This window comes from Arvicanthis niloticus, chromosome 24 (assembly GCF_011762505.2).
Source record: "Arvicanthis niloticus isolate mArvNil1 chromosome 24, mArvNil1.pat.X, whole genome shotgun sequence".
NCBI lineage: Eukaryota > Metazoa > Chordata > Mammalia > Rodentia > Muridae > Arvicanthis > Arvicanthis niloticus.
This window is the reverse complement of record NC_133432.1, coordinates 34,908,986-34,922,632: the sequence shown is the minus strand read 5'-3', so window position 1 is coordinate 34,922,632 and position 13,647 is coordinate 34,908,986. Positions and strand designations below refer to the sequence as shown.

Sequence of the window (13,647 nt, the reverse complement as noted above, 5' to 3'; positions counted from 1 at the left end):
TGTAATGGAATTCGATGCCCTCTTCTGGTGTGTCTAAAGACAGTGTACTCACATACATAAAAATGAATAAATAAATCTTTTTTTTAAAAAAAAGAAAAAAAAACCAAAAGAATATTTATTGCTCTTGCGGAAGACCAGGTGTGGTTCCCAGAAGCCATGTGATGGCTTTCTTAGTTACTTTACTATTGTTGTGAAGAAACATCATGACCAAGATACCTTACAAAACATTTAATTTGGGGCTTGCTTACAATTTCAAAAGGTGAGTCCAAGACCTTCACGGTGGGAAGCATGGCCACAGGCAGGCAGGCTTGGCACTAGAGCTGAAGCTAGGGGAACCACATCCTGATCCCACCAGCTGGGGCCTAAGCATTCAAACATACGCACACATGGGGACCATTTTCATTCAAACCACAACAGTGGCTCCCAACCACCTATAACTCCAGGTCTGGGGAATCTGATATATTTTAAGATTTATTTATTTTCTATTTATATGAGTACACTGCAGCTGCCTTCAGACACACACTAGAAGAGTGCATTGGATCCCATTACAGATGGATCCCATGTGGTTGCCGGGAATTGAACTCAGGGCCTCTGGCAGAGCAGTCAGTGCTCTTAATCACTGAGCCATCTCTCCAGCCCCTGATATCTGTTTTTTTTTTTTTTTTTTTTTTATTTCCCAGGGTTTTTTTTTTTTTTTTTTTTTTTTTTTTTTGGAAATTTTTATCAAGCTAGGTGGTGGTGGTGCACACCTTTAATCTCAGCACTAGGAGGCAGAGGCAGGTGGATCTCTGAGTTCAAGGCCATCTTGGCCTTCAGAGTGAGTTCTAGGGCAGCCAGGGCTACACAGAGAAACCCTGGGTCTTGAAAAACAAAAACAAAAAAACAAAAACAAAAACAAAAAAACCCCAAAAAACAAAAACAAAAAACCCAGCAAATAAATAAATAAATGTTATCAAAGAACATTTTTCATAATTTTGATTACATTCTTTCCCCTCCCTGCTAATCTTCATGTTTTTCTTTCTCAAAGTATAAACAAAATTAAAAAATGAAAATCAAAACAAATATAAAATAAGACAAAATGAAACAAAACCCCACAAAAAAGATACAGAGTCCATTTTGTGTTGGCCAGCCACTCCTGTGCATGGGGCCTGCTCTGGAGGGGTGTGGATGACACACCCGGTGGCACTCACCCCACTAGAGAACACTCATTTCCCTGCCAGGCAGGCCCCATTGCAAACAGCTTCTTGGTTAGGGGCAGGACTTTGCATCCCCCTCAGTTTCTCAGACCTCCAGTCACCAGGCACAGGCACACACACACACACACACACACACGCAAAATACATGCGCTTAACATATAAACAATAATTGAAAAATAGTAAAAGTTAAAAATTAGAGTGTAATAGAGAAAGATTTCCGCTGTTGGCAAACCCTGCCCTCACATATGCACGCATACACCACAGACATATAAACACTTGTGCGAAATGGTTATAAAAAACCACAGAAGACATTTCATTCCAATAACTGGTTTATCTGACAAACAACATACAGATGTTTGCGTGTTCTGGTTTTGTCCTAGTGAACTACTAGGGATCAAAGCCAGGGTCCCCACCCCCGACAGACAAGTACTCTACCACTGAGCTCCAGGGAGGTTATCTAGGTAAGTCTGACACAGCTGGAGACACAGTGCTTAGTAGGTGTGCAAGACCTGGATTGAATCCTCAGCAATCCCCAGCCCTGCCAGAAAGGACAAAAAGCAACAAAAGCTATTTCATGAATTACATAGCGTAGTTTTTTGAACACACTGAAAGTTGTCTGTCTTAAGAATCAAACTGCTGTCACCACAGAGCAAGCTTTAGCCCCTAAGTGAAACCACAGAGCTGGGTGGCAAATACTGAATCCACGTACACTGGGGACCTGATCTAAGGATGACTGCAACTTCTATTTGTCTCCTATAGAGTGGTTTCTGTTAGTATCAACCTTTCCTTCTCCTATCTCTGACCTGACCTTAGCAGTTTCCCCCTAACTGCATTAACCATCTTTGTTAACACAGCTCAAACCCTTAGGGCTGCACACCATCTTCCCTGCCTTCTCTCATCCATCTTTCCCACTGCACCTTCTCAGCTCCTGGAGAAAGAATCTCCTGGGCAATTCAAATAAACCCCTGTTGTTCCCATTCCTTCTAGGCTCCGCCCAACAGTTACCTGGCAACAGCCAGGTAGGCCTGGCTTGGTACAAAAGGGGCTGTTTGGCCACTCCTTTCTCTCTTACTCTCTGCCCCTTCTCTCTGACTCTGTTCCCTCCCTGACTCCTCTCCCCCACCCCCTCTTTCTGCCTCTACTCCCTTCTCAACTCCCCTTCCTATGTCTGTAAATTAACTCTATTTGTATGGCTGGTCCCTCAGGGGGAAGGATGTCTCAGCATGGGCCCGCTGAGGCACCCCTCTCACCGCACCATATCTGGCTCTACAAAACATATCCTGGCTCTCTTTTCATAAAACACAACCCGTGCTAATACAGGCCTGGCCTGTCACATGCATGCTTCACTCGAGGGGCTTTGTAATGAGACAGGGAGGCACCATGAGTGACTATCGCTGACTTCCAGGTTAGAGGCCTTATGGCTTTATTATTAATTGTTTTTAGAAAAACAACAAAACCAATCAATCATTTCTTTTCTTTTCCTTTTTCTCCTCTAGGGTGAAACCAGTGATTAGGCCAAAGACCCTGTATACTAGGTTACATCACCAGTCAAAAAATACCACCCTGGGCTGGAGAGATGTCTCAATGGTTAGCACTGACTGCTCTTCCAGAGTTCAATTCCCAGCAACCACATGGTGGCTCACGACCATCTGTAATGGGATCTGATACTCTCTTCTGGTGTGTCTGACAGAGACAGTGTACTCATGAATGTAAAATAAATAAATCTTAAAAAAAAAAAAAAAAAAAAAAGACCACCTTTTAGCTGGGCACACTAAAACCCCAAGGCACAGGTAGGCAAACTCTGGGAGTTTGCAATCAGCTTGGTCTCCAGAGAGTTCCAGCAGTCAGGGCCACATACTGAGAGTCTGTCTCAAAACAAAACTAAAATCACGGCTCCAGTTCCGGGCATTTAGCTCACATTTACATATGTTGATGACCTAGCATCTGTAGGCAGTCTCCATGAGCTTTCCTCCCTGGCAAGGACAGCAGGACACACACACACACTCTTAACTACATTTTTATTTACTATGCATGTGTTTGTGTGTTGTCACATGCATACATCGATGTGTGACAGAGCAGAAGGGTATCATTTGGCTCATACTTCAATAGTGCAGTCCATCCTGGTGGAGAAGGCACAGCTGCTGTCACTTCTGGGAGAGGCTGGCGAGTGTTGTATTTTTTTCTAAAGCATCTCCAGAACTCTTCATTAGGCAATGCACAATGATGGCTGAGTAACCCGAATCTGATTATACAGGATTATACAGAAAAGCTAGGAAGAGAGATGGTGCTAGATCCTACTACCTAACAAGGGCAAGGCCCTGATTCGATCCCCAGCACAGTAAGAAAACCACAGCTTCAGAAGACAACAGCATGCCGGTACCACACACTTTCCATCACACCCAACAACCCCAAGAGGCCCAATGTGATAATGGGTCACTACAACACAGACTCGGAGCCTGAGGAACTCACGGTGTAAGGGACAGAGCTGAGACTCGAACTCCCGGCATCTGGCCAGGGAGAGAACTGATAAGATTAGAATGGAGCAGATTCAAAACATGGAGGGATTTAATACAGAGGATTGGAGCGTGGCTAAAGACACTTGCCGGCAAGCCTGGTGACCTGAGTCTGATCCCTGAAATGCAAGTAAAGGCGGAGAGGGAGAACGGACTTCTACACAAGCACCGTGGAATGTCATGCACGCACTCAATAATAATGACTATAAAATAAAAATGTCGGCTGGGCGGTGGTGGCACACGCCTTTAATCCCAGCACTTGGGAGGCAGAGGCAGGCGGGTTTCTGAGTTCAAGGCCAGCCTGGTCTACAGAGTGAGTTCCAGGACAGCCAGGGCTACACAGAGAAACCCTGTCTCGAAAAACCAAAATAATAATAATAATAATAATAAATAAATAAATAAATAAATATGTCAAAAAATAGCAAAACATCAAATGTCACGATACAGCCTGGAATCTCAGCACTCATGAGGCCTGAGGAAGGAAGGTTGCAAGTTCAAGGCCAACCTGAGCTACTCAGTGAGTTCCATCCCAGCCTGGGCAACTCAGTGAGATCCTGTGTCAAAAAAAAACTCGGGCAAGCCAACAAGATGGCTGAGAGGGTAAAGACCCTCACCCAAGAACCTGAACGTGGGCTCTCTCTTCATGAGAGAATTAAAGAACCAACTCCACTAAGTCGTCCTCTGAGCACGCACACGCGCACACACACACACACACACACACACACACACACACACACACACACTAAATAACTGTTATAAGGAGAAAAAAGGACCCTAAAACTAATGAGACCTGGAGAGATGGCTCAGACATTAAAAAAAAAACCTTGCTCTGCAGTGAGGACTAGAATTCAGATCCAGTGCTTTTTTAACACACCAGGTGTCCCTGCAAATGCCTATAACTCAACCCCAAGGGGGTAGAGGGTTGTTTGCTGGCTTCCAGCCTAATTGAGACAGTGGGTCCTTGGTCCAGGCAAGGACCTTACCACAGAACAGGCAATGTAGCAGCTGAGAGCACCCGATGCCCTCTTCAGGCCTATGTGAGTTGTTTGTTTGTTTGTTTGTTTGTTTGTTTTTCGAGACAGGGTTTCTCTGTATAGCCCTGGCTGTCCTCAAACTCAAATCCACCTGCCTCTGCCTCCCAAGTGCAGGGATTAAAGGTGTGTGCCACCACTGCCCGGTATGAGTTGTATACAGGTACACATACCTCTACATACATACATACACAGAGAGAGAGAGAGAGAGAGAGAGAGAGAGAGAGAGAGAGAGAGAGAGAGAGAGAGAGAGAACACATCTGCATATACTCTCACACATAAATAAACAATTAAATCTAAAAAACACTAATTAAAAAAAAATACAGAATTTACCGGTGAGGTGGCTCAGCAGGTAAAGGCTGCCAAACCCTGGGACCTGGAGGTGGTAGGAGAGAGATCAACTCTAGAAAGCTGTCCTCTAGAAAGCTCTGCACCCACAGCATTGCGCACCTGCACACAGGAACACACTCACATACAAATAAATGTTTTTTAAAAAAAAAGTTAAGAAGGGGCTAGAGAGCCGGGCAGTGGTGGCGCACGTCTTTAATCCCAGCACTTGGGAGGCAGAGGCAGGCGGATTTCTGAGTTCGAGGCCAGCCTGGTCTACAGAGTGAGTTCCAGGTCAGCCAGGACTACACAGAGAAACCTTGTCTCAAATAAATAAATAAATAAATAAATAAATAAATAAATAAAGAAGGGGCTAGAGAGATGGCTCAGCGGTTAAGAGCACTGGCTGCTCTTCCGGAGGATCCAAACACCTGCCTCAATCAATACCCAGCATCCACATGGTATTTCACAACCGTGACTCCAGTTCTAGGGGATTTGACACCCTCACACAAACATGCATGCAGGCAAAATATGGCAAACCTCCCAATACACATAAGAATAAATAAATCTTTTAAAAAGAAATATAGAATTAGAAATGACGACTATCCTTTCTTATGAAGGCTAGAAAGCAGACTCCCGTCTACTAAGGAAAAGCAACTCTGAAAAAACCCGACTGGCCAGGGAGTGGGCCCACCTCACCAGGCTCCACACTGATCTCTTCATCAGTGCCTTCCAATGAGCAAACTGAGGTCAAAGTAGTGTCACAGACAACAAAATCCAGGTCTTCCTAAGACCACGCTAGTGTTTCTACAGTGCAGCTTTCAGCAGCTCCGCGCAGCCCTTTGTGTGCCTCTCAGCCCTGATGCACGGGGTTTTAGGAGGTGCTAGAGTAGTAGAGAGGCTACGGGGGTGGGGTGGGGTAAACGAAAGGACTCTGCGCCGCTAGAAAAAAGCCATCAGCTACTATGGGCACGGACTCTCAGTCACTCAACTTTGGCGTCACCCACACTTTTTCGGGCAACTCCTCATAAACTCACTGAATCCACAGGAAGAATTTTGGTACAATGATTTTGGTTTGTCCTGGGGCTCTTAGGAGGAAGAGGAGGAGGAAGACATTATTTTTAACCTTTCTTCAGGGAAGGAATTCTTGCAACAAAGTGGGACGATATCAGTATATCCACGGATACTCATATTATCACATATCGGCATTAATATTATGCAACATCCATCTCGGTCGCAACCCCAAGAGACTGAGCAATAAATACCCTGACGCCTTGGTACAATCACAACAGTCACGTTTCCCGGACTCCTCCCAAAAAGAGTAAAAGTTCGTACTCAAGGGCTACTTTCTAGTTCCCAGGGACCCATCGAGTCACGTGTCCTCAGCGGGTCCCAGGCTGTGCGCATCCTCACATGCCCGCATTCCTCAGGGCACCGCTTCCTGTGCTCCAACATTCTCCGGCCCGTCCCTCCTCCTCGCCTGAAGCACTCATGTCTATACCGGCCTGCACCGCTCCGGAAGCCGAGTCCTGAGAGAGGAGACGCAACAACCCGCGCCTTCCCTCCTCACTCGCAGAGCGCCGCGGGTTAGTGGGACCCGGGGTGACATCGCGAGTGCGCACGCGCGTCATCCTAGAGTCGGCAAGATTGCCGCTGAGCGCAGCAGTCAATCAGGAGCTCCCAGGCAGTTGCGTCACTCCGAGTCTGGCCAATCAGCGCTGAATTGATTATTGCTTCCGGCCCGCCCTCTCGCCTGAGGCCGGGGGAGGGCCTGACTGTAGCTAAAGCATAGGAGTTCAGAAGCCTCCGCTGGGAACCCGCCCCGCCGGGCGTGGGCCCAGGTAAGTGCGGCACGGTGTCCCCGAAACATCGGTGACAGGGCCGTGGGGACTCCAATCGGGGAGATTGGGGTGGCGCAGAGCAAAGGTGCTCCCGGTTTCCCGATCTCCTCCATTGGTTGCGTTAACTGGGACGATCCAGGCAGAGAGAGGGACTGTACCTGTGTTCTGTGCTGCACACCTGCAGGGCACCGCTCCTACCCCTGCCTTGGAACCCCTAAACGCCTGCTCGTGGACCCGCTTCATAGCACTCCCCCACTGCAGCCTTAGGACCGCAGAGATCTGAAGAACCCGATCGCCGAGCCTGCATGATTTAGAGAAATGGAGCGTCCAGGGGCCTGTCTGTAGCCCTCTCCTTTGACGTTGGGAGCAAATCTGCTTGCTTTAGGATTAGTGTAGGCAGATGGTCACGGCCCTACAGCTCCGACATATGCTCCTGGTGGCAGTGCAGGGACCCACCTGTCGCCCAAGTGCAGGAACTGGATCAAAGCCAGGTCGCTTCTTGCCCGCTGGGGCTGGGCAGACTCTATTTACTCTCCAGGAAGGGCCCCTACTCCCATACAAGCTCTGCTATTTCCTGTCTTCTCTTTTAACCCTAACATCGCCTTGGAGTGGTCCCTGCGCTTGGCAGACAGGAAGCAACTTTAATAGCCAGCGTACATCAGACAGGAGTGAGGGTGTAATAGAAAAACCAGAAGCCTTGCAAGAGGCAGCCCGAAGACAGATTCTGGAGAAGGAAACGTTTTGAGGCTTCCTTGTGCTGTGTTGTGCCCTCAAGGGCATCTACTGCCCACTACTTGCCCTGGGCAGGGTGTCAGCTGCTGCTTCTCCTCCTCCTCTTCCTCTTCTTCCCCCTCCTCCTCCTCCTCATCTTCCTCTTCCTTCTCGGCATTATTATTATTGTTGTTGTTATTTTTTAATTTTTATTTCTTTGTGTGTGCAGATGCACAAGTGGGTGTGGAGGCCAGAAGTCAACCTGCACCATTTACCTTGGTTCTACCTTGGTTTTTTAAAGATGGGATTTCACACTAGCCTGGGGCTCACTGATTAGGCTAGGTTATCTGACTACAGAACCCTGGGGATCCACCTCTTCAACTCTAGGCTTATAAGCAAGTGCCACTGTGGCTCACTTAAAACTATTTTTACATTTAGTGTGTCTGTGTGTGTGTGCCTTGTCTGTGTGCGTGCATGTGTGTTTGCCGTGGCTCACATGTGGAGATCAGAAATCCATTTGCCGGAGTGGATGCTCTCCTTCCATCAGGTGGATCCCAGGGATCAGACTTAGGTTGTTCAGCTCCACAGCCAGTATCTTTACGGAATGAGCCATGTAGCTGACCATGCCCCGCCTCCCAAACATAGACACACTTTTTTTTTTTTTTTTTAACATGGGTTAAACTCGGGTCCTCCTCCTTACAAGGTAAGCACTAAGCCATTTTCCCAGTCCTCTTCGTGGTTTTTTTTGTTTCTGTTTTGAGACACCGGCTCACTATGTAGGCCAGTCCTGCCTGGAGCAATCCTCCTTTAACCCTACAGGTGCTGAGATTACAGGCACGTGCCCCTACATCAGGCTATTTTTTTGGTCTCTGAAAGGATCTGTGAATAAACTGACTCGGAAGGGCAGGTGCTTTTTTGTGATGGCGAGTCTTTTTAACCCAATGACTGAAGGACCACATGACATTTGTTTTTAGAGGTTTGTGGTAAAGCAGAGGTTGCTGCCATGGAGTATGTCCCCTCTATCCCTTCGCTTCTGCGAAACAAAGATGTCTCAGAATCCCCAAATCACAACGCTTCCACGCACCCACTTCAAGAGTCCTGTGACCCAGTGACCCAAGCCAGGTTGCATGGTGATCTCACAGGAAGTGGTGTGTGACAAGTCAGGGGACATCCTGTGGGCCAGAAAGGAGCTGTGGTGGGCCAAGGATGTTTACCCTGGATGGCCTTTAGCTCAGGTGTGACTGGTGCCTGAGTCCCACCTGGAAGGGAGTTTATAAACACAGTGCTTCCACTAACTGCCCAGAAGGTTCAATTATGTCTGAAAGAAAATGACTGCTTAGTCATTTATCGGAAGGAAAGTGTTTCAAATACATGTTTACCTTTTGAGCTCAACAGTCAGGCACAGCTTGACTCAACTGATTGTTCTTACCTGGAACAGTGGCTTGGTTTTGGAGGAGACATTGAGACAGACTCTTACTATATAACCTCTGCTGGCCTTCTATCCCTCCTCTGTTTGCCTCTTTCCTGCTGTGCCTACAGGCATGTGGTGAATGAAACTGAGGGGTAGAAGGAAATCATGACCAGTCCTAGGTATGGTGCAGGAGAAGGTTTATGATAGATCTGTGAAAGAACATAGCCAGAGACATCTGGACGAGTCCGGAGTGGACAGGACCCTGAGCCGTGAGGGGAAGGGAGAGAGGAGATGGGGGATCTGGGTTTAGCAGCCAAGAGGCCCGAAGGTTCAAAGAGGACAAGCAAAATGGTTGGAGTATATAGGAAAGTGTAGGGCAGAGGGTGGGTTATGGCACCAGGAGGGTCCTGTAACATGGAGGGACTGAAGGATGCTGGGAGAACCTGGCAGCCAGTGTTGCTTTGATATCTTAAATAGGCACCTCAGCCATTTGACTCAGGGTTAAAGCCTAATGTTATTTGTTTGTTTGTTTGTTTTTTCAAGACAGGGGTTTTCTCTGTGTAGCCCTGGCTGTCCTGGAACTCACTCAGTAGACCAGGCTGGCCTTGAATTCAGAGATCCGCCTGCCTCTGCCTCCCAAGTGCTGGGATTGTATACACACTCAACAGCACACCACCACTGGACTTATTTTCTTTTTAAAAAATTATTTTTTTAATTTATTTATTAATAGTTTGTGTTTGTGTGTGTAAGTAGGACAACTTTGTAGTGTCGGTTCTCTGCTTTAACCATATGTGGTTTTTAGAGGTTGAACTCAAGTTGCCAGCCTTGTGTGGCAAGTGGCCTTTACCTACTAAGCTATGTTCCCCACCCCTGGCTTGATTTTTCTCCTCAAGAGATGGGAGCCTGGTGAGACTGCAGACAGCCTGTAATCCCAGCACCCGGGAGGCTGAGGCAGAAAGACTGTGGGGTCCAGGCCAGCCTGGACTCAAACAGATACACAGAAACTGAGATGGGGGAGTAATGGTTGTGTCCCAAGAGATTAAGTGACATCAGGGACAGTCCCCGAGACCATGCTGGATGCTGGGCAGTATTTAGTAAGTCCTGGGTCTGTGTTGGCTCACTCAGTGCTTAGGAAGTAGGTCACTATTCCTCTCTGATTGCCACGCTATTCCACACAATCAAGGCAGAGAGAATAGCCAGCTTTGGCGAGGTTAGAAGCACCACCTGGAAGCCCATTGCTCAGGAGGTAGAGTTTGGAGTTCAAGACCATCCTTTGCTACATAGTGAGTCTGAGGCCACCTTGAGTGATGTGCGATGCTGTCTCAGAATAAGACAAAAAACAAAACAAAGCAATAAAGAAAAGAAGTAATGGAGCCTGGCCCCAAACTCTGGTGCTGTGGCCTCTGGCAGCTCTAATACTGTGAATGGAGTAGAGAAGCCTCCAGGCCTGGCCAGAGGAAGCAAGTGCCACTGGGCCCCAGCTAAGGTCTCTAGACAGAGGTACTTTTCAGATGATCCCAGAAAACTAGTATCCTGATTCCTGCTCCCTTCCCCCAAGTGTGTGTGTGTGTGTGTGTGTGTGTGTGTGTGTGTGTGTATATCTGTGTGATAAAGAGAGAGAGGTCCTGCAGTTGAAGAGGTCATTGGTTCTAAGAGAATTCCCACCCACCCCAGCCCCTCCTAAAATCACACCATTCTGTTGGCCAGTCTCCCTCCTAGAGTCGCTCTCTCTATATCAGGTCATGGATGTTTCCTGAAACTTGGCCCTGCCTGCCCCTGCCTTCCTTTCCAGCCTGAGCTCTCCTCTGTGTCTGTCAGACTCCCTGGGTTCCAGGGTTCCAAGAATCGGCTGGTTCTGCCTGGGGCAGATGGCTCTATTTTCAGATCTGTTCCATCTCCAGTCCTCCTTATGCTGTCAGTACCTTCTGGAGCGCCCCCGTGCCTATGGCAGACGGCAAGAGTCGAGCTCCCTGGCACAGTAGCCTTGGGTCCCTAAAGAAACTCAGTTATTTTCCCAGTAGCTTCAGTTCTCAGGCTAGACTCAGACAGGTTTTCATGTAGCCTAGGTGGGCCTTCAGCTCTACCTCCTGAGTGCTGGCATTATAGGCATGAGCCACCACACCTAGTCTGTAGGATGCTGGGGACAGAAACCAGCACATCTTGCATGCTAGGCAGCGCCACATCAACTGAGTGTGGCAGTGCACATCCACAATCCCCGCTCTTGGGAAGTGGGGGCAGGAGGGTCAAAAATCAAGATCACCATAGCTACATAGAAAATTTGAGACCAGCCTGGGATACATCCCTGTAATGAGAGTGAAGAAGAGGCAGAAAAGAAACTTAAACTGGAAGACACACATTGCTTCTGGTTACTATGGTGACTGATTGCTTGGGACCTCATTTTGTCATGTGTGTGTTGATACGGTCACCACACAGGGTTCTTACGATGTCCCTGGTTCAGGGGCTATGACGCTAATACCTTCTTTTATTCCCTTGACTTTCCCCAGCACTGTGGCCATGCCCTCCTCCGTGCTGTGGGCAGTGGACCTCTTTGGGAGAGTGTATACCTTGTCCACGGCCGGTCAGTACTGGGAGCTTTGCAAGGATGTCCAGCTGGAGTTCAAGCGGGTCAGCGCGGCCACCCAGTGTTGCTGGGGCATCGCCTGCGACAACCAGGTCTACTTGTACGTGTGCTCCAGTGATGTACCCATCCGCCACCGAGAGGAGGCTTATGAGAATCAGGTAGTGCTGGTTGTGTGTGTGTGTAATTACTGAGCTGGTCAGCAGTATTAATTACAATATGCTGAGGGGTGAATTAGGGTGCTGGTCTCCCCCATATCCCATAATCTACTTCATCAGTTAAGATCTGAGTTGCCCTGGAAGTAGTAGCACACTCCTGCAATCCCTCTGTGGCAAGACAAGAGAATTATGTGTTCCAGGCCGGTTTGGACTATGTAGCTAGACTTTCCCTCAAAAGGGGGTAGGGGAGTGTCGGAGACCGCTCTGCCAAATGTTGGAACCCGCACTGCCAAAAGCTTGGGGGCCAAAATTGTTAAATCCCGCACTGCCCCAAGCTTTGGGGGCTAAATTGTCCCGGCTCATACTGCTGCTCTGGTCCCGCGGGTCAGGGTTCAGTAAGAGAGAGAGTGAAGGCAGACTCGAATGGAAACCAGACAGAGTGTGATTCAATCCCATTTATTCTTCAGTCTCTCTTCTTCTCTCTTTCAAAGTCCCTTGTTCCTAGTCTGAGTCCCAAGTCTCAAGTTCCTAGTCCCTAGTTCTTAGTCCCTAGTGCCTCCAAGTCCCAAGTTTCCCCAGTCCCTCTTCTGTCTGCCTCTTGCCTTTTATAAATTTGACTTCTCAAGTCATGCCTTTAAGTCACACACACCCAAGGGAAAATCCTGAGTATATAAAACAAGATGTTATCAGAGTGTGCTCAGCTGTTGTAGGCTGTTGAAAACAAGTCTCTTGTCAGGGTATATGGCTCAAGATGGCTGCAAGGATGATAGCTGCCTTCTGTCGGCTCCTCACAGGAGAGGGAAAGAAGAGACTAGGGATTTAGCTCAGTTGGTAGAGTACTTGCCAAGCATGTGTGGTGCCTCTATAATCCCCAGAACTACATTGAATGAGTGACAATAGTACTGCATACTTATAATCCCAGCCCAGGCGATGACAGAGGCTGGAGAATCAGAAGTTCAAGTTCGCCGGGCGGTGGTGGCGCACGCCTTTAATCCCAGCACTTGGGAGGCAGAGGCAGGTGGATTTCTGAGTTCGAGGCCAGCCTGGTCTACAGAGTGAGTTCCAGGACAGCCAGGACTACACAGAGAAACCCTGTCTCGAAAAACCAAAAAAAAAAAAAAAAAAAAAAAAAGAAGAAGTTCAAGTTCATCCACATAGTAGATTCAAGGCTTGCCTGAGCTATATTAATTCCCTACCTTTAAAATAAAAAAAAAATCTAAGTTTTTGGGCCTGGGGGTATGGCTCAGTGGTAGAGTACGTGCCTAGCTTGCATGAAGTTCTGGATCCAGGGTCTTTGTAGCTGGAGTCCTGGTTGTGGCTTTGACCTGGAAAGCTATCTGGGTGCACATGAGGGTTGGCTTTCATGGGTCTCAGAAGCCCAGGATGGAGAGCACCTATCCTGTGTCCTCTAAGCACTGTGGTGGTGGGTGAGTGGGTGCTCCACTCTGTGTGGCCTTGTGGCTTTTCCTGAAGAGTACCGCCCTAGCCTGCACCCCACCTTGGCCTTTCCTTGTCTGCCATCCTGGAGAGGAGCTAGTAGACCACTGAGGCCTGGCGAGGTCTTGTTCTCCTGGGTCCGCTCCCATCTGGCTGACTCCTGAGAGCATCTCTGTGTCCCCTGGCCTCAGCGTTGGAACCCCATGGGAGGCTTCTGTGAGAAGCTCCTGCCAAGTGACCGCTGGCCGTGGAGTGACGTGAGTGGGCTCCAGCATCGGCCGCTGGATGGGGTAGCACTACCTTCACCACACTGGGAATGGGAATCAGACTGGTACGTGGATGAGAATTTTGGAGGGGAGCCCACCGAGAAAGGGGTAGGTGAACTCAGTACCCTCCATGGCTGGCTGTTGGACTCAGCTTGTTCCCCTAGAGCTCCCCTTCCCA

General features: G+C 48.3%; 1 protein-coding gene and 1 long non-coding RNA gene across 3 annotated transcripts in view; both read left to right on the top strand.

Moving 5' to 3' along the window:
- Positions 1 to 2,277: 2,277 nt before the first annotated feature.
- Positions 2,278 to 2,945, top strand: LOC143438102 (uncharacterized). Its single transcript, XR_013107165.1, has 2 exons — positions 2,278 to 2,601; positions 2,693 to 2,945. It is a non-coding gene; the product is annotated as an uncharacterized LOC143438102 (long non-coding RNA).
- Positions 2,946 to 6,768: 3,823 nt separating this feature from the next.
- Tecpr1 (tectonin beta-propeller repeat containing 1) overlaps positions 6,769 to 13,647 on the top strand; it is a 28,964-nt gene continuing 22,085 nt past the window's right edge. The window contains exons 1-3 of one of the 2 annotated variants that reach the window (XM_076923634.1): positions 6,769 to 6,908; positions 11,535 to 11,769; positions 13,395 to 13,577. In XM_076923634.1, coding sequence (XP_076779749.1) covers positions 11,545 to 11,769; positions 13,395 to 13,577 — 408 coding nt within the window. In that variant the 5' untranslated portion in view covers positions 6,769 to 6,908; positions 11,535 to 11,544. The remainder of the gene's footprint in view (positions 6,909 to 11,534; positions 11,770 to 13,394; positions 13,578 to 13,647) is intronic. The other variant, XM_076923633.1, reaches the window with a different exon arrangement.